Source organism: Phaeoacremonium minimum (assembly GCF_000392275.1).
Source record: "Phaeoacremonium minimum UCRPA7 unplaced genomic scaffold PA7_03_scaffold_47, whole genome shotgun sequence".
Taxonomy (NCBI): Eukaryota; Fungi; Ascomycota; class Sordariomycetes; order Togniniales; family Togniniaceae; genus Phaeoacremonium; species Phaeoacremonium minimum.
Window position 1 is genome coordinate 400,751 of NW_006920954.1, and position 21,320 is coordinate 422,070.

Below are 21,320 nucleotides of genomic sequence, written 5' to 3' on the forward strand. Positions count from 1 at the left end.
AGGAAAGGATATTGGGGTAGAATTTTGTCGACATAAACACGGATCAGTACATCAGCAACATGCTTTGGTACGGCCTCGAGCTCCAGAGGAACGGCGTCCCCGTAATTGCTCGATGTCAACCCTATCTCATTCCTGCTGTCCAATTCGCCCGGACTCAACTTTGGAAGACTGGAGGAGGTTGACAAGGAGCTTGCCAACAATATTCCGAGAGATCTGTCTTCCTCGGCAGACGAGAGCTCACTTGTAATTCTGCTCAAGAAGCCATAGACGTCTCGTTGAAATGGGAAACTTGGCTGTGCGGTCCGGGATGAGCTGACTTGAGTGTTGAGACATAATTCAGCCTCCATAGCAGTAATTTCATTCTGTAGATGCTGTATAATGCTGAGTCTTGGCGTCAGTGCCAATGTGCCTAGTAATGCATGCTGATATTCAGCTGTGACGCACCTTCTTGGTAAAGGGGCTGCTGTTACCCTGTCGATTCCTACGCAAACGGCCCCAGCTTGCAGACATCTGGTGCATGATGGGGTACGACTATCACACTGCAACATGTATGAGATAACACTCTACACAAGGATGCAAATGCTGTGGCTTTGCGAAACTTACTTTTCGTTTCTGTTTGAAACAACGTGCACATGCATAGGTGGTTCTGCTCATATCGCTTTGTTATGTGTGCCATTTGCAGTGATTATCAGACAAAGCATGAGAATGGGGGTATACCTACACGCCGAAGTGGAGAAGTTTGGCGCCGAGGACGGCGTCTCGATAACCTTACTAAGTCAGGCAGTCAGTTATTCATTCCTCTCCCGGGGTTATCGCCAGCCCGCAGACTAAATTCGAGTTACTCTTCCGCCAGGGTAATAAATGTTAGTTCGCCAAGGGTATTACTAACTCCTCAACAAGACATTACTACCTTTGTAGAAGTTAATGGACCCATAGTCATAAACAGGATATTCGAGAGCTTTACGAGTTTCACCACTCTCAATATTGAGTATCTTCACCCTTCAAGAATTGACGTTTATTACCCTGGCAGAAGAGTACTTTTATACTTCAACTCACTTGCTTAACCTGGTCGACACACATCATTAGTACTCTTACCCAGATTCGTTAGTTCAGAAAACTGTTCGCGCTGCAGCCACACTCATTTGTGAACAAGCAGCTATTATTTCTTTAATTTACAATCTCAATAGACCAATTACGAATGGCAGGTATCGAGCTTGTGCTCCATATTCGAAAAGAATTGTTTTAATTTCAATTCTTTTTGTCTAGTAGCGCGTTCTGACTCTACCTTAGGACTGCTTCTCAAACCACGTATAGACGAGTTGAACTGAATTATATCGCTTGATGTTGACTTAATATCATCGACTATCTATGCTTTCATTCTGCTTTCACGTTCGCGGATTACCGAAATCTCTTTCTCCAGCTCGGGCTTATTTCTCGGCACGAACTTCACACCGAACGTCTTTGGGCTGCTTAGCACGAGATCGGGGGTACAGCCAAATGTTCTATAGTCTTTTGGCGGCAGGTTTGAGGGCTCTGCCTCCATCTTGAAGCTTAGGATGATCCGCAGCAGGAGACCATACATTATACGATTTGCTATTTGCCAGGCGGGACAAATTCGTGATCCGATGCCGTAACTCGAATGCGGGACCGTGCCGAGCTTATCAAGGGACGGATCGCGCAGCCATCTCTCGGGATCGAAATCATGGGCCGTAGGACCAAAGACCTTCTCGTCTTTTGGTTCATTAGCAGATTAGTCCTTTACGTACATGTATCTTAAGGGCACTAGCAGATGACTTACCATGATTTCCCCCTTCAGAATTCATGTATAGAGTAGTGCCCTTTGGTATCGTGATACCAGATTTCAAATGAATATCTTCGTTCGCCGCATGTGGAAGGGACATGGGTAGTACGACATAGTTCCGCAAGATCTCCTTGTACAGGGCTGCAACGTACGGAACCTTTTCCTCTCGAAAAGCATGGATCGCTGCATCATTGTCCGGGTATGCTTCTGTAATTGCAGCGAATGCCTTTTCTTGCATTTCAGGACCATGTCCCTGAATCAGTCCGCCCATACCGGCTGTCAAGTGACTTGGGATGCTCTCTGTGCCACCTTGTAGCATACTTGTCGAGCACTTGACAGCATTCCCTGTTCATCAACAGATTAGCCACTCACGAGATCGACAATAACATGATAGAAAAACATACACAAAGACAAGTTGCTGGTCTCATCCGTCATGACTTGTGCTGCAACACATGTTGGGTTCTCGCCTGCTGATATTCTCGCCTTCAGGTCTTCTAGAACCTCCTGAATCATAGTCGTCCTCCTTTTCGAAGCTTTCTGGCCTTCGGCGCCCATTGCCCGGAATTTTGGGTGGAGTCGTAGGAACGGCACAAAGTCGCTCCAGGTATTTGATGCACCGCGAACCTTGGTAATAAGGCATGCATTATCGATATACTCGCGGAGCCATGGGTCGTTAGCCCCAAATTCCTTGTCAAAGGTGATGGACCAGCCGAGTGCCATTGCTACCACTTGCATATACGGTAGTGGATTGATAGCCTTGGTGCCATATCCACCCTGCTCGGCCAGATTGGCGATCAAACGGTCACCTTCGCGCTCAAGACAGGCGTAAAAGGACGGCCAAACGCTCGCTTTGACAGAGCGAAGAGCAGCAGTACGCTGAGCCTTGAAGTTTGCGTCTAGGGAATGGGAACCTAGGTCATATCCTGTACAATGTTTATATTTAGAATTACAAAGGAGTAATCTGGTAAGGTTGGATGATTAAAGATGAATCAAACGTACCGACATACTTCTCAAAGACGTATTGCCTCGGTCTTGCGTGGGAGCTAGCACCATTGATGACAAAGATCTCGCGGATACTCTCGAAGCTGTTGGCAATGACTACGCGGCGGTTGCCGAACTTGACTTGCAAAAGTTCAGAGCCAAGCTTCTGGGACCAAGCAGTCCATACGGAAGCATCATTTTTGCCAGAAGCTCCAGCGTGTAGATGAAGATGTCCTATGAATGGTAACGCTGAGGGCATTTCAGGGATACCTTGGATTTTAGGGATATCTGTGTGGTATGCATACTATAACTCTGTTCAGCCTCTCTGATGTCGTATAGTTCGAGTTTCACGATCATACCTTTGCAAGTAGAAGAAGCCCTAAAACAAATCCTGCTGTAAAAAGCGCAGCAGTTGAAGGATTCTGTAAGGCACGAAAGCTTACAAGAAAGGTTGTCTCGTCTAATACACTCATTACGTCTCTGAAAACATTCAGCTCCTTTGTTGAGAATAGAGAGGTCTTCTGTCTTGCGGGTCTGCAGCAATTTTATCCGTGTTTTGTCAAAGTGAATGAGTAGACATTAGGAGACTTCATCATAAGATGATTTCCAAGATCAATTGCTATAGAGGCACAGCGGATCTACCACAACTCCACACCATGGACGATGCACAGGTCAGCGGAGATGTGCGAGACCGCCAGTCGAAGATTCAGCCTCAGACTCTTTGTGAGACAACTTGCTATGATATGTCGAGTTACACCTCGGAAGCGGGGGGTGGTATCTCGTGTAACTAATTACGTTTCCTATGACAATCTACGCTCCAGCAAACTCACAGATTAGCGAATGATAAGTGCATTCCCGGGTACGATCCCGATCTCCGCACAGAGATCAATATTAAGAACGTAACTAGGGGTGAAATACCCAGGCTGATATCAGGGCGCCGTCTAAGTCCGCAAGACTAGGTCAACTAGTTGCGGAATTGCGCGCGATAATCGTGGATTATCAGTCTCCACAATTTCATCAGTGAAGAGAATTGCCTCTATTTGCTCTTATCTGCAACCTCCATGTAGTAGTAGGCATTCAAGTTCGCCATGCAAGGACAGTGAGGCTTGAGGTTTGGAAAGATTAATGCCGTGACCAGCACTGCAGTGGGTTGTGATACAAGAAGTTATCACTTCCCTGAGCCACCCATAACTTCGCAAAGCTAGATGCTTGATTGCATATTCCTCGAAGTATCAGGGTGACAATTAGCATTGCCAGAATTTAAATTCAATGGGTATCCTTACACCTTTAAGGACGGCGATATGGGGCAAGCCTGCTGCGACCAAAGCGGAACGTCGCCTTATCGTCAAAATCGACACCTTCATTCTTACCTCATGCTGTTTACAATATTGGGTCAACTAGTAAGCCGGTCGACTTGAAAGTATATGACATTAATACTAATAGCAACTAGCCTGGACAGATCTAATTTAAACAATGCATATGTGTCTGGCATGAAGCAAGACCTCAACATGGCAGGTAATGATCTCAATGTCATCAATACCGTCTTTTGGTGTGCCTACTTCCTAGGGCAAATTCCCAACAATCTTGCAATGCAATACTTCCGACCTCGAATTTGGATGCTGTTCTGCATGGTAGCCTGGGGTTTGTTGACACTGGGTACCGGTTTTGTGCACAATTGGAAGCACATCTGTGTCCTCCGCTTCTTCCAAGCGTTATTCGAGGGGAGCACTTTTGTCGGCACACACTATCTGCTTGGAAGTTGGTATAATGATGAAGAACTTGGCAAGAGGACTGGAATTTTCACATCAAGTGGCCTAGCTGGCACTCTGTTCTCGGGTGTGCTGCAGGGAGCTATCTACGACAGTCTTAGTAAGTCTTGACCATTTCCGTGTACTGTAACTAGCGTTCGTGTATTGACCTTATACAGACGGCAAATCCGGCCTCCCAGGATGGAGATGGTTGTTCGTGGTTGACTTCTTGATTACGATCCCCCTGGCTGTCTACACCTATGCTTGCTTTCCCGATACGCCACTTACAACTCAGGCTTTCTATCTGACAGCCGACGAAAAGGAGCTGGCAGTTGCGCGTCTAAATCGCCAACCCGAACATATTCACGGAGAAGTAACCAAGTCATCCTTCAAGCGCATCTTTTCAACCTGGCATATCTATGGCTTCTGCTTCATTTGGACTATGGGATCCAACTGCGAGATGTTTTCGTCTAACGCCGTCATGCAACTATACCTCTCAAGTCTGGGTACTTTCTCCGTCACCAAGGTCAACTACATGCCCGCAGGTGTCTCGGCGGTCGGCATCTTTTCTACCCTTGTGCTCGGCTGGTACTCGGACTTCACGCGCAGGTCCTGGCACATTGGCATTCTCCTCTCAGCCACGGCGGTGACTACCGCTGCCATAATGTTGCACCCGCCCAGCTTCGCCGGCAAGATGTTTGCGCTGTACCTGAACGGCTGCCAGTATGCCAACCAGACGGTCATGTTTGCGTGGGCGAACCGGCTGGTCAAGGACGATGAGAACAAGCGGTCCTTCATTGTCGCGGCTATGAACACGAGTGCTGTTGTCTTCTACAGCTTCTGGTCCATCAGCTTCTACGCAGCCAACATGGCGCCCATGTGGCGACGCGGTGCTATCGCTATGTTGGTGAGCGGGTGCCTGATGTGTCTTGGGACCTTAGTCGTCAAGCACTTGGAGGATCGGGATGCTAAACTACTTGAGATGACTCCTGGGATTGAAACACCTGCTGACGAGGGTGCTAGTGATGGAATGGAGGTTGAGAAGGTAACGGGCAGTGGAGATGTCAAGGCGTCTGCTTAAAAAGACTGGCGCGAGTTTCGAAGTTGTTCAGGATCAATGGCCATGGGTTTCGACTGGGTGGTTTCAGGACTCGAATGTCCATTGTAATTCAACTGCTGATACTGTCTGAATCAAATATTCCAGATACTTTTCAATTGAGTGCTATTGTTTCCATCCAGTCCTTGACTCGTTGTCATTCATTCTATATATATATATGCATCAATTTATCCCACACAGGCATCCATAGTTGGGGAAGATGCCTAGATTCGAGTTGTTGAGTTGCCAAAAGACTATGCTGCTCTTCATTATTTGTTGTGAAACCTGAACGATCAATGACCCGCATTGCTAAATTCACCGAGACAATGCATCACGCAAAAAGAAGTGACTATGATTTAGAAATGTATTGGGCTGCCTTAAATCTTTCCCTCGTACATAACCCCCACCCTTCGACCATTCGTGGGTAACATGAATCTGTTGTCTCTCTGATATAGATAAATCATAGTTCTTTAATCGAAGTTGGGAATCATTGGCGTTTCAAGGGTTCCGTTAGCGAACTAATAAGTAAGCCAAATCTAACAAGAACTCTAGACCAGCAACTCTAACAAACGTGGCTGACACGCTTAGAGTAGCGTGTCTTCAACCCTTAGTTAGTGCGTCATGTGGTAACATTAGAGAGTACCCAGGCCCGAGCTTTGAAGATCGCCGGTCGTACCGCGTACAAGACTGTTAAGCTTTCGGCCCTTGAGCCCAGAGCGCTGGTAGGGTCGAAGTATAGCCAGGAAAATGGGGCCCGCGAAAATCTGAACTCTTCCGTAATTTGCATCAAGTGATGCTATTCACAAAGGCGGCGCCGTGGCGCTGGTGAAGCGAAAAGCTGAAAAGACGGAAGGTGCTCTTTAGAGATTTGACGATGAACCCAGGGGCCCACAAAAGCAAGCTAGCCCGTATGCCCTGTAATTAGGTAGGGTTAGCGCCCACTAGCACACCAGCCTCTCCCATTTCCACTGCGCATGTGCTGAAGACGGACTCGGACCCGGGGCTGTGTGCTGCGGCAGCCCATGCTCCCACGGTATCCCTGCAGCTTATTTAGTATGGAGAGGTACATCCAACGCATAGGTGTGTATGGTACCTAGGCCAGAGCTCAGCGCAAAGGCGCCCTGACTATCCCACTGTAACTCATTAGCCAAGTGGAGGAGGAGCTCGGTTTTATTAAGGAAGCTTCCTCGAGCTTCTCTCAGCTTTTTGCACTTCATCATCACCATCGCCGCTACCATCAGCTTTTTTCCGCCAATTTTTTCTCGATTGTCTGTGGCTGTTTGAGAGCTGGACTGGATATTCTTAATCCGATTGTCGAATTCCCGCATTTGTCGTTGTCGTTTTTCTCGCTGAAGAGCCCATCCCGTCCATAATCCATTCGGACTCGACTGCTGTTCCGCATCCGGCGAACCGCATCGTCACTCGCTCAATCAATCACTGACCGACAGGCTGAAGCAAGTGGTGCGCCATCACTCATCATCCCTCCGTCTAGCCAACCAACATCTCCTCCTAATTATAGTCTCCAGCGCTCCCGCCGACTAATCCCCAACATCGTCTAATTTCTTTCCGCCTCAACAGCTCCTCGAACTTCGCTGGTTCCAGCTTATCGGCGTCTCAATTCGCATCTCTTCGCAATGGGAACTTTCACATTCAAATGGTAGGCGACCCCTCTCGCATTATTCAGGCAGGACCTCCGTCGCAAGGAAGAAGCTCGCGGGGGCAAATCGCTTCGACCAGGTCAGAGATATGTTGAGCTATCAAGCAGCTATCTTGCTGGTGATAACCTCCCCACCAGCTCTCCCGATCTCGACAGGGCCGTTGTGGATGCCCCCCGGGTCATTGCTGATCAACCGCGAATGCTGGCTGACTCGATTTTTCATGATTGCACAGGCCGCACGCTGCCGAAGAGGTCTACGTGACCGGCACCTTCGACAACTGGTCCAAGAGCGAGAAGATGAGCAAGGTCGGCGACCACTTTGAAAAGACGGTTACTCTGCCCGATGCCTCGGAAAAGATCTTCTACAAGGTGTGTACTACAGTCAATTGCCTTTCCTCCCCTCTTCTCCCGCCATCCTCGCTTTCGGCTCCCCGTCCTTCCATGAGCTACTCGAGCAATTGCGGGAACACGCAATGGCATGCGACATCAGTCATGGCCGCTATTTTACGCTGCCCCGCCGCCGAGCAAGTGGAACAAAAATCGGTCAAACTGCGGCTTTCGCGGGATGGGGGCTCTGGCGCACCCTAAGTTGCCAATGCGATTTCCACGTATACATCCCATACCGCACTGCACCGTACTGCACCACCTTGTAGGTGCGATTGATGCGGCGGAGCTCCCGGGTAGGCGTCTTGCTCGCCTGACTTGCCTACTCCCGCCGGCGATTTTAGCCTTTAGCCAATCTTGACCCATGATCGCGATGCGTCCATAGGCAGGCAATGACGCAACCGAAGCCCATGTGAGGCCGTTGCTCCCAGCCCAGCCACCATGCAGCGACCATGAGGGGGAGCGGTGAACAGGCGGGACCCCAACCCGAGCTACAACCCCAAATGACCAAGATTTTCCCAGGTTCAGGCCTGCTGCAAGCCCGTCATTGTGCTGCTTTGGGTGGAGAGCTGCAACCTGGGGCCCTTGCAGCCTGCAGCTCCATAATCAATTGGCATTTCCTATATCCTTCAAGAGGGGTTCGGTCCCATTGTCGTTCTTCTTCTCCTCCCGTATTGTTTCTACACTGCCTACCTTGCCTTTGTATTCCCGCGCATCTGCTATTCAACAATCAATAGCAAACCATATTTACTGACATTGGCATTTCTCAGTTCGTCGTGGACGGCAACTGGACTACAGACCACACCGGTCCCCAAGAGAAAGATCACGAGGGCAACGACAATAACATTCTTTTACCCGAACAAATAATCAAGGACCCTACACCCGCCCAGGTCATCATGAGCAGCGCCGCCCCAGAGTCCACGACCGCTGAGCTGGCGAAGGACGTGCCCCTCGAGAACACAAAGCCAGAGGGCCTGCCCGGCACCTTCCCCGAGACGCCCGCTAACGAGCTCGACAAGACCATCGGCATCAACCCTCTCCCTGCTGCCGACGGCGCCGTCAACCCCATCAAGCTTGCTCCCGGCGAGCCTATTCCTCCCAGCCTGGCTGGTAACAACATCAATTCTCACGTTAAGTTGGACGCCGAGTCATACGAGAAGAGTGATACCCTGCCCGGTGTTGATACCACCCTGCCGCCCGTTTCTGGCAATATGATCCCCGAGTCCAGCTTGCCAATCGCAAGTGGCGCCGATGTCACCATCAACAGCGCCGCTCCTAACTCAACGACCGCCGCCCTCGCTGCTGAGGTGCCTTTAGAGCCCAAGGTTCCTGAGGTTGTCAAGGAGAGCCAGGATAAGGCTGGCGTTGACCCTGAGGCCAGTGGCATCAGCTCGGAGGTCGTGGAGAAGGAGAAGGTTGAGGAGGAGCTCCTAAAGAAGGTCCCTGAGGTTCCGTCGACATCTGAGGGCACTTCCGGCAAGGGAACCGAGAAGTCCGAGGGCGACAAGACGCTGCTTGAGACCGCAACTGCCACTGCCGCCGGCCTCAGTGCCGCTGCTGTTGCCACAGCGGTCGCTGCTAAGAACACCGTCGTTGAGCAAGCCGGTGTGGCCTCAACCGCCGCCACAGATGCTGCTGCAAAGCTTCCCGAGCCCGTCAAGGCTCAGCTGCCTACCTCTGTTCAGGAGACGATCACTCCCGCGGCCAAGGAGCAGAAGCTGGAGGAGGTCTCCCCCGAGGTCCCCACCGAGGTGAAGGAGTCGATTGCCGAGGCTGGCAAGGAGCCAGAGGCGGCCGCTAACACGGCAGCCGTCGAGGACAAGAAGGAGGTGGAGGCCCAGCTCCTCAAGGAGGTCAAACCCGTCGAGGCTGTCGGCGAGTCTTCCGCGGAACCCAACGGCACCGAGGCCGCCGCCGCCCCGAAGGAGCCCGAGACGCCCGTCAAGGCCACGGAGCCCGCACCGACCGCAAGCAGCAGCAAGCCGGCCGACAGCCCTGCCACCACCGAGAAGAAGAAGAAGAATCGCATCAGCGCCTTCTTCGGCAAGCTCAAGTCCAAGAGTGGCGACAAGAAATAGGATTCTTATGCCTCGTGCATGTGATTTTTTGCTGCTTCGGGAGGGGCGGATGCGGAGGAATTTGGATGTAATCTCGGTTGTTGTCGTCATCGTTGTCGCCGCACTCTACTGCTTTTTGTCCGGTTGTTGTTGTTGTTCGTTCTCATTGATTCCCCGGTCTGCGGACCACCACCAACTCGGCGCCTTGCACACACCCCCACTACTACCCACTCTCAGCATCTACTGTAACATAATACCAAAGGTCGTTTCATCCAAATCCCGCTTTCTCCTTTCCCAATGCAGCATAATCCGCGAGTCAAAGAGAAGGGGGGATAAAAAGGGAGAGATCCATGTTGGTTGGCTGGTTGGTTGGCTGAATTGTTCCGCCAGAGTGATTGTTTTTGCATCCATGTCATATCCAGAGGTTCTGTAATGGAGGGTGCTAATTGTGTTTGCGGAAATAGGTAGGGAGGTAGGGGTAGGAAGGGCAGGGCGATCAGATGGCTAGAGAGGCAGGAGGAGATAGGGGGACGGAAACGATCTTGGACTGGCAGATGCAGAATTCGGCGGTTTGATTTTCCCAGTTTAGTGCTCTTTCTTGTCAGTACTTCATCTGTTCCATCCCATGGGATCCATGCATACATTCCGGTTCCCCAGTCTTTCCATCTTTTGTGATGTTGACGTGAACGCTTGGTAGGACCTAGACCTGTGCCTGATACCTTGATACCCCCTCGGATGTAGCAGGTAAGGGCATCATCTAAATCTTCGAGCATTACGAGGAGATGAATTCATATCCTTTGAATCAGAGTTAGTGTAAGCATGACTTCTGCGAATACAGCTCTTTCTGATGGTATATGCATTATCACTACCTAGACTAGAGCCTTGCTTCGCTAATCTGTGCCAATGGGCAACAAATCTATTTTAGAGGTACCTCAGGCGACCTTGCTTTTTCCGACCCTGCATATCAGACCCCTAGCTTAGCACACGCAGAACGCCCGCCCCCTCATGTGACTTCCAAAAAGTACTAATCGGAAACACCTCAGTCGATCTCAACATCAATGTCTAGATCCAACGCCCCGATGATATCATCGTCCATGAGCGGCTTGTGGATCGTGGGAATGCCGTTCTTGGTGGCGTTCTGCGCCTGCAGCTTGGCCAGGTGAGGAAGCAGCGGCTGGGGCTTCTGTGCGCCGAGGCGAGGCGTGCCGCCGTTGGCCGGCGTGCTGGTGCCGCTGGCGTTCTGGCTGTCCGCGCCCGCCTTGCGCTCGATCTTCTCGTTGACGTCGTGGATGAACTTGGCCTTTGTCTTGAGCCGGCGCGACGTGTCTTCCTCAACCGCCTCGCCGCGCTCAATGCGCGCCTCGAGATCGCGCGCCTTCTTCTTCTCGAGGATCTGCGCCCGTCGGACGGCTTCCTGGTTGCGCTTCCGGTTCTGGCGGTTGAGCTCTGCCAGGCGCTCCTGCTGGGACGGCGTGTTGGGGGTGGAGGCGGATTTAGTGCCAGCGGGCGCCAGCGATGTCCTAAAAGCGAGGCGCGGCGTCTCGAGCTTGTCAAGCTCATCCTGCAGCTCGTTGGCTCGCTGGTCGTTGCCCTGGTTCTTGGCTTTCTCAATAGCCTTCTCGAGGCGTTCTCGCTCAACACCGCTGAAACGAGCCTTCAGCTTCTGCTGGCGGTCGAGCTTGACCTGTAGCTCTTCTTCTGTCCAGGTTCGCTTGACAAGACGATTGATGTCGTCGATCTTGTTGGCTAGCGCAGGTTTCTTGGGCAGTGGGACGTTCTCTGCCTGGCAGGTTTTCTGATACCGATTCCACTCAGTCTATATAGGTGTTAGCACCACACTTGCACTGCGACAAGCCATAGATAGTACCTCGGTGAACGGACGATCTGAGCAAGCGATGAACGGCCAGTCGCGTACAGCTTTGCCGTGGGCTGCCTTGACATACTGATCTGTGACGAATTGCTTGCCACGAAGGTCCTCCATTGCGTACGGTCTGCCCGTGTTGAAACCTAGTTCGGAGTGAGCAAACGCTTTGAAGCTAGTAAATACATTTTGACCTCACCTTTGATGACTGCCATGCGATAGACGTTCTCGCGAGTGTCAGGATCAGGACCGACATTAATACGTACATAGCAGTCTGTGATCGTCTCGTCAAAGCCTGGGAAGAAGCAGACCTCTGCGAATCGACTGCGGCCCACCCGTACTCTCTCGACGTCCCGGAAATCAGCGAGAGGCACCTCCTTGATTTCTGGAGATCGTGACTTATGCTTGGACGGTCCGGCCCACTCGACGTCACTATCGCCAGAGGCATCCGCATCGTCGATTCGGAAGGAAGGAGATCTCTCCTTTCGCTCGTCCCTGCGGCGCATCCGTTCGCTCTTCTCTGCTCTGGCTCGCTTTAGAGTGTCGAGAGCCGAGCTCGTCTCCTTCCGGACCCGCGAAGTCTTCCTCTGGCCATCCTCAAGATCTGCGGCGCTCGCCTTGCGCTTCTTGTGCTTCTTCTCTTCGTTCTCCTGATTCGTCACGAGTTGGCGCAGTAGCGCGTTCTGACGCATGCGCTCTTTCTCTTCCTTTCGCTCGGCGAGAATTTGCTCTCGTTCAAACTCTCGCATCGCCATGATCTCGGCCTTCTCGGCATGGCTCATGAACAGGCCCTCGACGGGGTACTTGCTTCCCTCATCGTCGCGGCTTTTGCTCTGAGGAGAGTCTGAGTCGGAGTCGGATTCGTCCATGGGGGCGGAATCGAGGGAGTTGGGAGAGGAAGGGGCCGAGGATCTGTGGTGCCAGGACCCAGTGTTAGTATGATGATGATGAAGGAAGGGCATCTTGAGCTTATATGGGATGGACGGCAGAAAATGGTTCGGAGAATCAGCGGGAAAAGGTTGTGAGGGAGCAAAGGTGAGGCAGATGCAAGTTTGTTTGTCGGGATGGGACGAATTTGTCTGATGCATGGTGGGGGAAAGACTCACGCTTCGCCCTCTTCCTCTGAGTCTTCCTGGCGCCTCTTCTTGGTCTTCTTTGCAGCCACCTTCTTTGTCGCCACACCCTTTGCTGGTGCCTCCTTCTTCTTAACGGGAGGAGGAGACTGCGACTCCTCGCGGCTCATGTCCATAGAAGCCGCATCCTCCTCGTCCGAAGACACATCACCACCACCCGCGAGGGCAAGGAGTTCGTCATCGATGTCAGACATGTTGAAAATGTGTTTGTAAGCGGTTCGACGATGATAAGGCTCGAGGAGTCTCTGGGTTGCGGATCCGAGGGTTGGCCAGACGTTGCAAGAACAGCAAGGAAGGAAGGATTGACCCGTGTAAGTCGATAGTAATACAATAGAGTACAGAAACTCTTCAATAATTATCAATCCCAAGGCGCCATAGACCCGGTTATCCCAGTGAGTTGACAAGAGGTGGACAACGGGCAAGAACAATAAGACGTTGGTCCCCTATTCAGACAGCCTTTCCTTTTGTCGTTTGCGGCTCATCGCGCAGGCGTGGGCAATGGTCCAAGCTTCTCTGCACGTGGCGGAAAATTCCGGGCGCGCAGGGACCGGCCAATCGTATGACACGATTGCTGGTCCATCAGGTCATCGATATTGATCTCCGAGCTCTAATTCTCGGATATATGTATTTCAAGTTTACCTCTTGCAGAGTTGAATAGACATACACAAGGAAGAGCAGGTCACCATTCGGCTCAATGCCTCCTCCAAACGCACTGCTGCGCTCCGCCCAGCGCGTGCGGGTATCACAAGTGCACATCCACGACTTCCTCGCTCCAGCGCTCTTCACCCCGAGCTCCCGGCGCCTGCTGTCTAGCACCCCGCCGACACTCGCAACGCCGACAGACATCCCCTCTTCCCCGAACGGCGATGGCCACGCCTCCTCATCCAGCGCGCCGCCCAGGGGCAAGCTCAAACCCCTCACTAAAGAGCAGCGAGACTTCCTCTCAGCCGCCCTGCGCGTCAACCAGGCTGGCGAGCTAGCCGCGACGCTCATCTACACGGCGCAGACGCCGCCCATCATCGCGCGGCACCCGCACCTGCGGCCGCTGATGAAGCACATGTACGACCAGGAGGTCGGGCACTTCGACACGTTCAACGCGCTGATTGCGAAGCACCGCGTACGGCCGACAGCCCTCTACCCGCTGTGGTCGGTCATGTCGTACGGGCTAGGCTGGTCCACGGCCGTCATGGGCCGCGAGGCGGCCATGGCGTGCACGGAGGCGGTCGAGACGGAGATCGGCGACCACTACAACTCGCAGATCCGGACGCTGCTGGAGATGGTCAGCCAGTGGGAGGCGGAGGGCTACGAGGTCGGCGAGGAGCTGCGGACGCTCATCAATACTCTTAGAAGGATTCGGGATGAGGAGCTCGAGCACTTGGATCACGCCGTGGAGAACGATGCTAAGAAGGCGGAGCCGCATTGGCTTCTAACAGGTATCATTAGGGCAGGCTGTCGAGGGGCGATCTGGGTGAGCGAGAGGGTATAGAATTCTGAATCACAGCCTGGACGCCATACTGTACAACTACACGAGGATCACTTCTTTCTAAGAATGTACGATATTGTATGTTAGAAAAATGTACAAAGCGAAAATACAAGGTTGTTACGATAGGACAGCCAAAAGAATAAATAGGCTATATGCAGTGCCAAGTTGCCGCAGTGCGCTTCCTTGAGGCTCCCATGCCTTATGCAATGATCCGCCAACGCCGTGGATGCTTACCAGCTATTTCGATTTTAACACACTACTCAGTACACGTGACTGAGACACCCTTTTAATTGCTGTTCGATGTGTTAGAGATCTCTTGGAATTGTCAAGTTAAGATGTACTCACTAGATTTGTAGAGGTGCCACTTGGTCCACCTGGTAGAGCCAGTTGCCATTGTTCTCCTCCGTGATGAGCCAGTCGTAGGGAAACTGCACCAAAGTACCTTGGGTCATGTTGAGGAGACCCTCAGCCTCTGCCTTGGGCAAGAGGTCCTCCGTGCTTACAAAGCCTCGCCGACTTCCTCTGGTTGTTGCGCGTCTGCGACGCTTGACTGAGCCGACAGCAGCCTGAGCTGGTGCGGCACCGTTCAAATTCAAAGAGGGCTTTTCTTGGTTGGTAAATGTGGTACGCCTCTCCTTCTTTTCTGGCTCGGGCGGTGTCAAATTTGTCGAAGTCTTCTGTGCTTCAGTGCCATTTGCTGCTGGAGGGAACAAGTCATCTCCTTCCAAAGTAGGGCTCGTAACGGGACTAGCTAAAGTAGGAGTATTCATCGCACGCTGAGCTGCAGCGGCCTTCTCAATGTCCAGCCTCGAGTCTTGTCGGGCATGTGAGCGCGGAGTTGAAGCTCCCTGAGCATTCTTTTCGCTTATAATATCATCCGTCGCGGGGACTCTTGGCTCGCCGATATTGCCTTCGTCTTTCGTTACCAGTCCCGTTAGCTTCTCAGTCAAAGTCTTGGCTACCACCGTAGGGCCAGGTGCACCAATACCAGCACCTCCTGATGTGGCTTGTCTTGAAGGGTGGCACTCCGACTTGCGCTCCGGCTCTTCGCTTTTGGTTGCCCCTTTGCCTTCCTGGTTCTCGCGGAATCGTATTTGATATGAGACGTAATCTGTGTATTCGTGCCAATTCGTGACTTCGTTATCGGGCATGCACCGGAACACACGACGGAAAATCTTGGTGTTGTTCTCCGCAACTCTATACCAAACGTCGTCGTAGAAATTGGGGTTTAGTGGATCGCGCATAGAGTCCTTGTTGAACTCCGCCATCTTGATATCAGCTGCAAGAGGGTGGACGGCTGGTGGGGCACACGGGTTGCCATTTGCATCAAAGTGCAATGGCGGTCCTCCGATGTCAGTGTCATCCATAAGAGGCAAATTTGGAAGTTGATTGGCTCGGGGTAGCCCAAGTTGATCAGTTGTACGCCTGTTCATAGGAGGCATAGGAGGCATCTTGTTTTCTCCAGTGTCATGAGCAATTGACTCGGTTGATGGTTGAAGCTCATGCGCAACCTTTGGCTTATCAAGGGTGCCTCTGCCTTCCGCAGAGATGTCGTGGATGAGAACCTCACGACCGTGGACAATGACAGAATCCCTTCCCTGGTCGAGTCCTTTTTGCTGAGCAGATTTCCAACGATCGGTACCATAGCCTTCGACCTCCTGCTTATGCTGGGGGTTGCTGATCACTCGCTCCACGTTCGAATCGGTTGACTTTGCCTTAGACGAGCTAGAGCTGCTCGAGGACTCCACGTTATGATGCTCTTCGAGATCCACATCATAATTGAAACTATGGCCCCGTCCATGGGGACGGGCGCCGGAATCGACATCAAGGTTGCCTGCGCCTTGTTTCGAGCTCTCAGCAAGTGGCTCCTCGTCAGATTCATCACCATAGATCTGGCTCATCTCAGCTTCGAAGTCCGCTTCTTCACGATCAAGATCTGCTTGTCTCTCTTCTTCAAGAATGTCATCTACTGGAAGACCAAGGTGCTCTCGCATCAAGCGCAAACGGAGAGTATGAGCGAAGCGGCCGACTCTGTATGGCTGTCCAGCCATGGTGGACCAGAGCAAATCGGTGTCGCGCACAATTGCTGCACATTCCGAATCACGATTTCCGAGCATGGACCGCTCATTGATGTTGGCGGAACCGATCAAAGCAACTCTATCATCCACAATGATGGTCTTGGCGTGGATGTAGAGTTGTTCAGTCGTAATAACATCATTAGCACCAATCTTTCCCCATTGACGCAGGCTGAAGAATTGGATATAATCCTCTGGCTCGATCCCGGCAGCACGCAAGCGACCAAATATGGACGTTTCGCCACGACAGATGCTCCTGAATTGGCATTGTAGGATCAGTCGCACACTGGTGCCATCCTGCTCGGCGACAGAGTTTTGGAATCCAGGCATAAGCGGGATGATAACAACGCATCTCCAATCCTCATCGTTTTCATGGGCGCGGATAATACGCTCCACCAATGCATCACCAATGCGGTTGACAATTCTGGCATTCAGTGTCTCCGTGCTCGTGATGAAAAATTGGTTCTCCATGTAAACGAAATGTTCAGACTCTTCGATCATTTTCACGTACGCAGCCTGGATACTTGCTTCTGTATCTTCGATACCGAGGGACCAGGTGGATGCAGATCTCAGGATCTGCACTTCGCAAGTGCCTGACAAGCCAAGAGCTTCGACATCTTCCTTCCTAAAGTCGGGAGGCGGAAGAAGGAAAGGCAATGGGCGTGTAGGTCTCCGACCACGACGGACATAATTCCATCGTTGAACGAAATGACGGGTGAGATCCCGAGCAGGTTGACCAACAACTTGCATCGAGATATCATGCCAAGGCATTCGGGGAGTCTTGCTTCGATCGTACATCTCTTCGTATGGCTCGTTAAGCCTGAAGAAGTCTTGAACTCTGGGGTTAGAGTAATCCTTTCCAGGGAATAGTTGGCAATGTTCAGCGTCCTTCGGAACATCCTGCATCTCCAAGGGCTCAAAGCCAGTTGGCTTGTCATCAGCGATAGGGTGCTGAGGATTGTCCCATCGTCCAAAGCAGAGGTCAATGCCGCCAACGAAGGCAATATGATGATCCACAATGCAGACCTTCTCATGATGTGCAAAGAAGAACTGGTTCTTCTTGAACTGGTTCGGAGATCTCTGCACGAAAATATTCGGATGTAGATTCAACAAAGAGTATTTTGTGTACTCGGAGTCGATGGGAATGGCAGCCTCGACATTTCTGTACACGATGACGAAGATTTTGACTCCTTCTCTTGCCTTGCGCTGGAGGAGTCTGTCTAGTCTCCATTTTTGACTAATGCATGCTGGACGTCTCATATACAGCTCTGGGCTTAGCCACCAATCGTGGATGTATATGACGTCCTTGGCCATAGCAATAGCTCGAGATACATTCCACATGTAGTCACGACCGTCAACTAGCCACTGAGCATGAACTCCTGTCCTGACTGGCGCAAAACTACCGAATCGGTTTCTTTGATGCCAAGGAGTACGTTTCAACATCTCGGTGATTGACTCCTCGAACTGCCTGATTAGATGCTGGTTCCGACCCCAGAGTTTGACTTTGCGCTCGGATGTAAGAATCGTGATAGTATGATGATTGTCTTGAAGAGAATTAGCCGTGAGGTCAATTTCTCTTGACTCGTTTGCTTTGCCGGTGCCGATTTGCTTCAATTTATTTTTCTTAGATATAATCTTGAACTTGGCATCAACAAGGTAGACATCATAGATGTCGATGTTCTCTGGCGACTCAACGCAGGCAATATAGCTTTGGCGGACGAGGAACCATTTTCGTGTATGTCTGGCGATGACCTTTGCGGGGGTCAGGACTCGTCTGAAATCTAAACCTTTAGATGACTGGATGTGAAGGTAGCATTCTTTGCCATGATAGCCACCCTCCGCGGCGAGTCGCACGCCAAGAGCAGATAACTCTAGGAACCGACAAAGACGGTTGCTATCAGCTCTAAACATGAGCCACCGTACCATCTCTTGAAGGTACTTCTCTAGCATTCTTTGCTGTCGCTCGACATATTTTCGTCGTTGAGCAATGGCATCCAGTGCAGCTTGGGCCTGGTTCTCTAAATTCGAGCCGGTTTCGCCGATGGCGGATGTCTTTCTACGCGGTGCAAGTATGTTCATGCGCGACTTCTTCTTCTTGTTCTGCGGTCGACGCTCTCCATCTGTTACTTCTGCTGCAGTGCCTTCGCCAGCAGTCCCTTCCGCTGTATCATCACCGCGAACACTAGCAAGATCCTCCTCATCGCTGTCATCGAGGCCACGAACGCCGCGGAGGTAGGGGAAAGCAGAGAGCGGGAAACGAGGTTGCTTGGGTCTAGTGCCGAGTTCTGGACGGTTGTGTAAATACTTTTCGTTGCTGAGGGCGAGCTTGTACTTCCAGTGTAAATTGAGAATTTCGCGGATTGTCCGCTTCACAGTCCATCTCATTCTACTTGGGCCGCTTCCGTACTCTAAGTCGATAGTAAACAGCCAATGTCTCTCACTGTCATCATCAGGACTTGGAGAACTGTCCCGAATATGGAGTCTAACTTGTTCAAGCAAGACAGGGATCCTCTTGTTCCCATGTTCGTCCCGCTGAATCATGCTCGCTAACATAAGCACTGCTGGGGCTCCTGCTCGTAGCTCTGCCATGAGCTCGGCAGACTTGAAGTAGTCGAAGCGTCTGTCCTCCTTCTGCCGCAGGAGCTTCAGTGTACTCTTTACTTGTCTCCACTTCTGGATACCAAATGTAGAAGCCCGTTCGCTGTTGAAGATGGGTCTTCTTGGTGTCATTGCATCACCGTCGGAGGCACCTCCTCCTCCAAATACGCTGATACGTCGAAGATGGCCATATCTTCTCCCAGACGGACTCTCGGCAGCTTCGTCACCATCTTCACCTCTTCCCATGAGGAAGGAGCTGCCTCTGGTCCAGACACTGTCTGGAACAGCGAGTTGGTCACGACCCTCACCTTCGGACATGACATCGCGAATATCTGTCGCATCTGGCATGGTTGCTCGCCTTCGCATCACAGGGAAGCGTCGGTTAACAACGGGGGAATCCGTCTCACCTCCCAATCTTGGTGTGTTTGGTGTAGATTCGGAAACGAACTTCGGTCGCCTCATACGTCGTCGCTTCTTCTTAGCTTTTGACGAAGCATCTGTCTGCCCCTCGTCTGCTGTCTCTTCTGCATCGGCGTCGATGTCACTCCCCTCTTCGTTGAGCGTCTGTGGGAGTCGACCCATGCGTGCCGTCGTTGGCGAGCTGGCCGCAGACTGAGCACCCGATTCTGGAATTCCGGCAGGAACACTGGGCGATTTGGGAGTGGGCAGTCCTCCCTGAGCAGCGAGTGCTTTCAAGCGGGACATGAAGGATGAGCCCCGGGATTTCCCCTCGCTGGCATCCCATGATCCGTGTCTCGAGTGCTGAAATTGTGGTGGGTCAAGCACAACGTCGTCCCTTGCAAATTGTACGCTCCGTCGCCCTGCCATCGGTGGTCGGTCAGCGGCATCAATGTTTCCCTCCTCTTCGCCGTCGGCAGTCCCATTCTCAAGCTTTGTAGTGCTTGTGACATCAGGCACGTGCCTATATTGATGTGTCGCGATCGACTCGTTCTGACCCAACGGGGACAGCGTGTTATGAGGCACGCCTCCATTCAGGTAATCCTTCGCATCGCCATCTCCAAGTTTGCTCTTGGTCGTCGAAAGAACGGGGTCGGAATACGATCCATTAACGATGGTAGCGCTCGGGACTGGCGGAAGGCGTTTCTCGAGAGGTGAGCCGTCAGCAGGGTCTCCTGCAGCCGCTACGTTATTCGCGAGTGCTCGTTCAACCGGCAGAGGAATGTCCTCTTGGACCGGTGTTGCCATATTCGTGTAGGTTCAGTGACGACAGAGCTTAATTGGGGAGATCTCGAGCTGCTTGGTTCGGTACTTCGTAGCGAAGCATTACAGCTTACGCGATGATTATCGATGGTCAGGGCCGCCACAGATGAGCATCGCGACACCAAGACCTGAAGAATGTAATTGAGGCAACCTTGATTTATGTTTCGTTCAGTGGTCTCACTCAGGTGCCAAGGACAAAGTGGGTGAATTGAACACAAGTTGCCAAGCTCGGCTGAGGGATGTTTGCTACAACGAATGGGGGACCGTGGAAACCGTGGTCTGCCAGCGGCCGTCCGTATGCAGATGGTAAATGGGGTTCAAATACCTCCTTTTAGGTGTGCAACCTGACTTTAGGAAGCGCTGTCGCAGAAGAAATAACGTAACCGCTCCGAAGTCCTAGTCTTCAAACAAAATGTTGAGGGTTCCCGTATTGCGCGCAGATACATGCTGCGTTCGAAGATTGGGGTCCTCTTTGGGGTGGATCATCAATTACTGAGCTGTACAGGGGTGTTACACTGTCGACAAGGGTGCCGGGTTCCAGGGTGCCAGGTAGCTAAATTGTCGAGGGAACCTAAAACTTGGAGCGCACTCCACCCTTTATCATGATGTCAGCTTGTTGAGCCACGTGTGGCCGTGAGCTTCTTGTAAGTGGCATGAGAAACCTGAAGATGCTGCATATTCAGCCCACACCGTAACTAGTGGAATCATCACATGCGAGAGCCTCCTGTCAAAGGAGACGTACTTCGTCTTTGGCAATTGTCAAGACAGAGCTCGCGGTCTACCCTGACAAAAAGCCTCCACTGGTCCTTTCTATTGAGGCCCGGCTGACCCGCCTATTTTCCAGTACGGCGGTCGGAAGCCATCGCCGTGGACAACACGCTAAGTTTACATGGTGAAGAACCCATACCCCCTATACTTAGGATCTGTCTCAGGGCCAACGCATCAATCAAGTATCAGAGACGATTCACTGTACTGTCTGCGGGCTGCCGTGAAGAGAACACCGCCCATCATAACGTACCTCGCGGGTGGTGACACGGGATGACGATAGAGCATGTACTGTACTAATGGCCCGTGCCGCCTGTCCGTTGAACCGAGTCCCGTTCACTTTTGTAGGATCCGGTAATCGTGATATGAAAGAAATCATGATATTAAGACCAACCTTCGGGTGTCAATTGTAAGCAGTCAAGACTGGTTCAGGCATAACTGAGAACAAGCGAAAATACTG

The 21,320-nt window shown here is 51.8% G+C and overlaps 6 protein-coding genes across 6 annotated transcripts; 3 read left to right on the forward strand and 3 right to left on the reverse strand.

Annotated features, from left to right (window-relative positions):
- Positions 1-1,366: 1,366 nt before the first annotated feature.
- Positions 1,367-3,139, reverse strand: UCRPA7_1014 (putative cytochrome p450 phenylacetate 2- protein; the record flags this gene model as incomplete). Its single annotated transcript, XM_007913602.1, has 5 exons — positions 1,367-1,731; positions 1,799-2,146; positions 2,206-2,724; positions 2,801-2,923; positions 3,088-3,139. The coding sequence occupies 5 exons, from the start codon at positions 3,137-3,139 to the stop codon at positions 1,367-1,369; spliced, it is 1,407 nt and encodes a 468-aa protein (XP_007911793.1).
- A 1,232-nt stretch (positions 3,140-4,371) lies between these two features.
- Positions 4,372-5,611, forward strand: UCRPA7_1015 (putative pantothenate transporter protein; the record flags this gene model as incomplete). The annotated part of the gene is made up of 3 exons (XM_007913603.1): positions 4,372-4,423; positions 4,601-4,651; positions 4,710-5,611. 3 exons carry the CDS (start codon positions 4,372-4,374, stop codon positions 5,609-5,611), a joined length of 1,005 nt encoding a protein of 334 aa, XP_007911794.1.
- A 1,649-nt stretch (positions 5,612-7,260) lies between these two features.
- On the forward strand, positions 7,261-9,745 carry UCRPA7_1016 (putative carbohydrate-binding module family 48 protein; the record flags this gene model as incomplete). The annotated part of the gene is made up of 4 exons (XM_007913604.1): positions 7,261-7,283; positions 7,517-7,652; positions 7,937-7,963; positions 8,438-9,745. The coding sequence occupies 4 exons, from the start codon at positions 7,261-7,263 to the stop codon at positions 9,743-9,745; spliced, it is 1,494 nt and encodes a 497-aa protein (XP_007911795.1).
- Positions 9,746-10,763: 1,018 nt separating this feature from the next.
- On the reverse strand, positions 10,764-12,912 carry UCRPA7_1017 (putative rna polymerase 2 transcription elongation factor protein; the record flags this gene model as incomplete). The annotated part of the gene is made up of 4 exons (XM_007913605.1): positions 10,764-11,540; positions 11,592-11,731; positions 11,785-12,497; positions 12,692-12,912. 4 exons carry the CDS (start codon positions 12,910-12,912, stop codon positions 10,764-10,766), a joined length of 1,851 nt encoding a protein of 616 aa, XP_007911796.1.
- A 500-nt stretch (positions 12,913-13,412) lies between these two features.
- UCRPA7_1018 (putative ubiquinone biosynthesis protein coq7 protein) lies at positions 13,413-14,204 on the forward strand (the record flags this gene model as incomplete). Its single annotated transcript, XM_007913606.1, has 1 exon — positions 13,413-14,204. The coding sequence occupies one exon, from the start codon at positions 13,413-13,415 to the stop codon at positions 14,202-14,204; it is 792 nt and encodes a 263-aa protein (XP_007911797.1).
- Positions 14,205-14,545: 341 nt separating this feature from the next.
- On the reverse strand, positions 14,546-20,080 carry UCRPA7_1019 (putative phospholipase d1 protein; the record flags this gene model as incomplete). Its single annotated transcript, XM_007913607.1, has 1 exon — positions 14,546-20,080. The coding sequence occupies one exon, from the start codon at positions 20,078-20,080 to the stop codon at positions 14,546-14,548; it is 5,535 nt and encodes a 1,844-aa protein (XP_007911798.1).
- Positions 20,081-21,320: the final 1,240 nt, after the last annotated feature.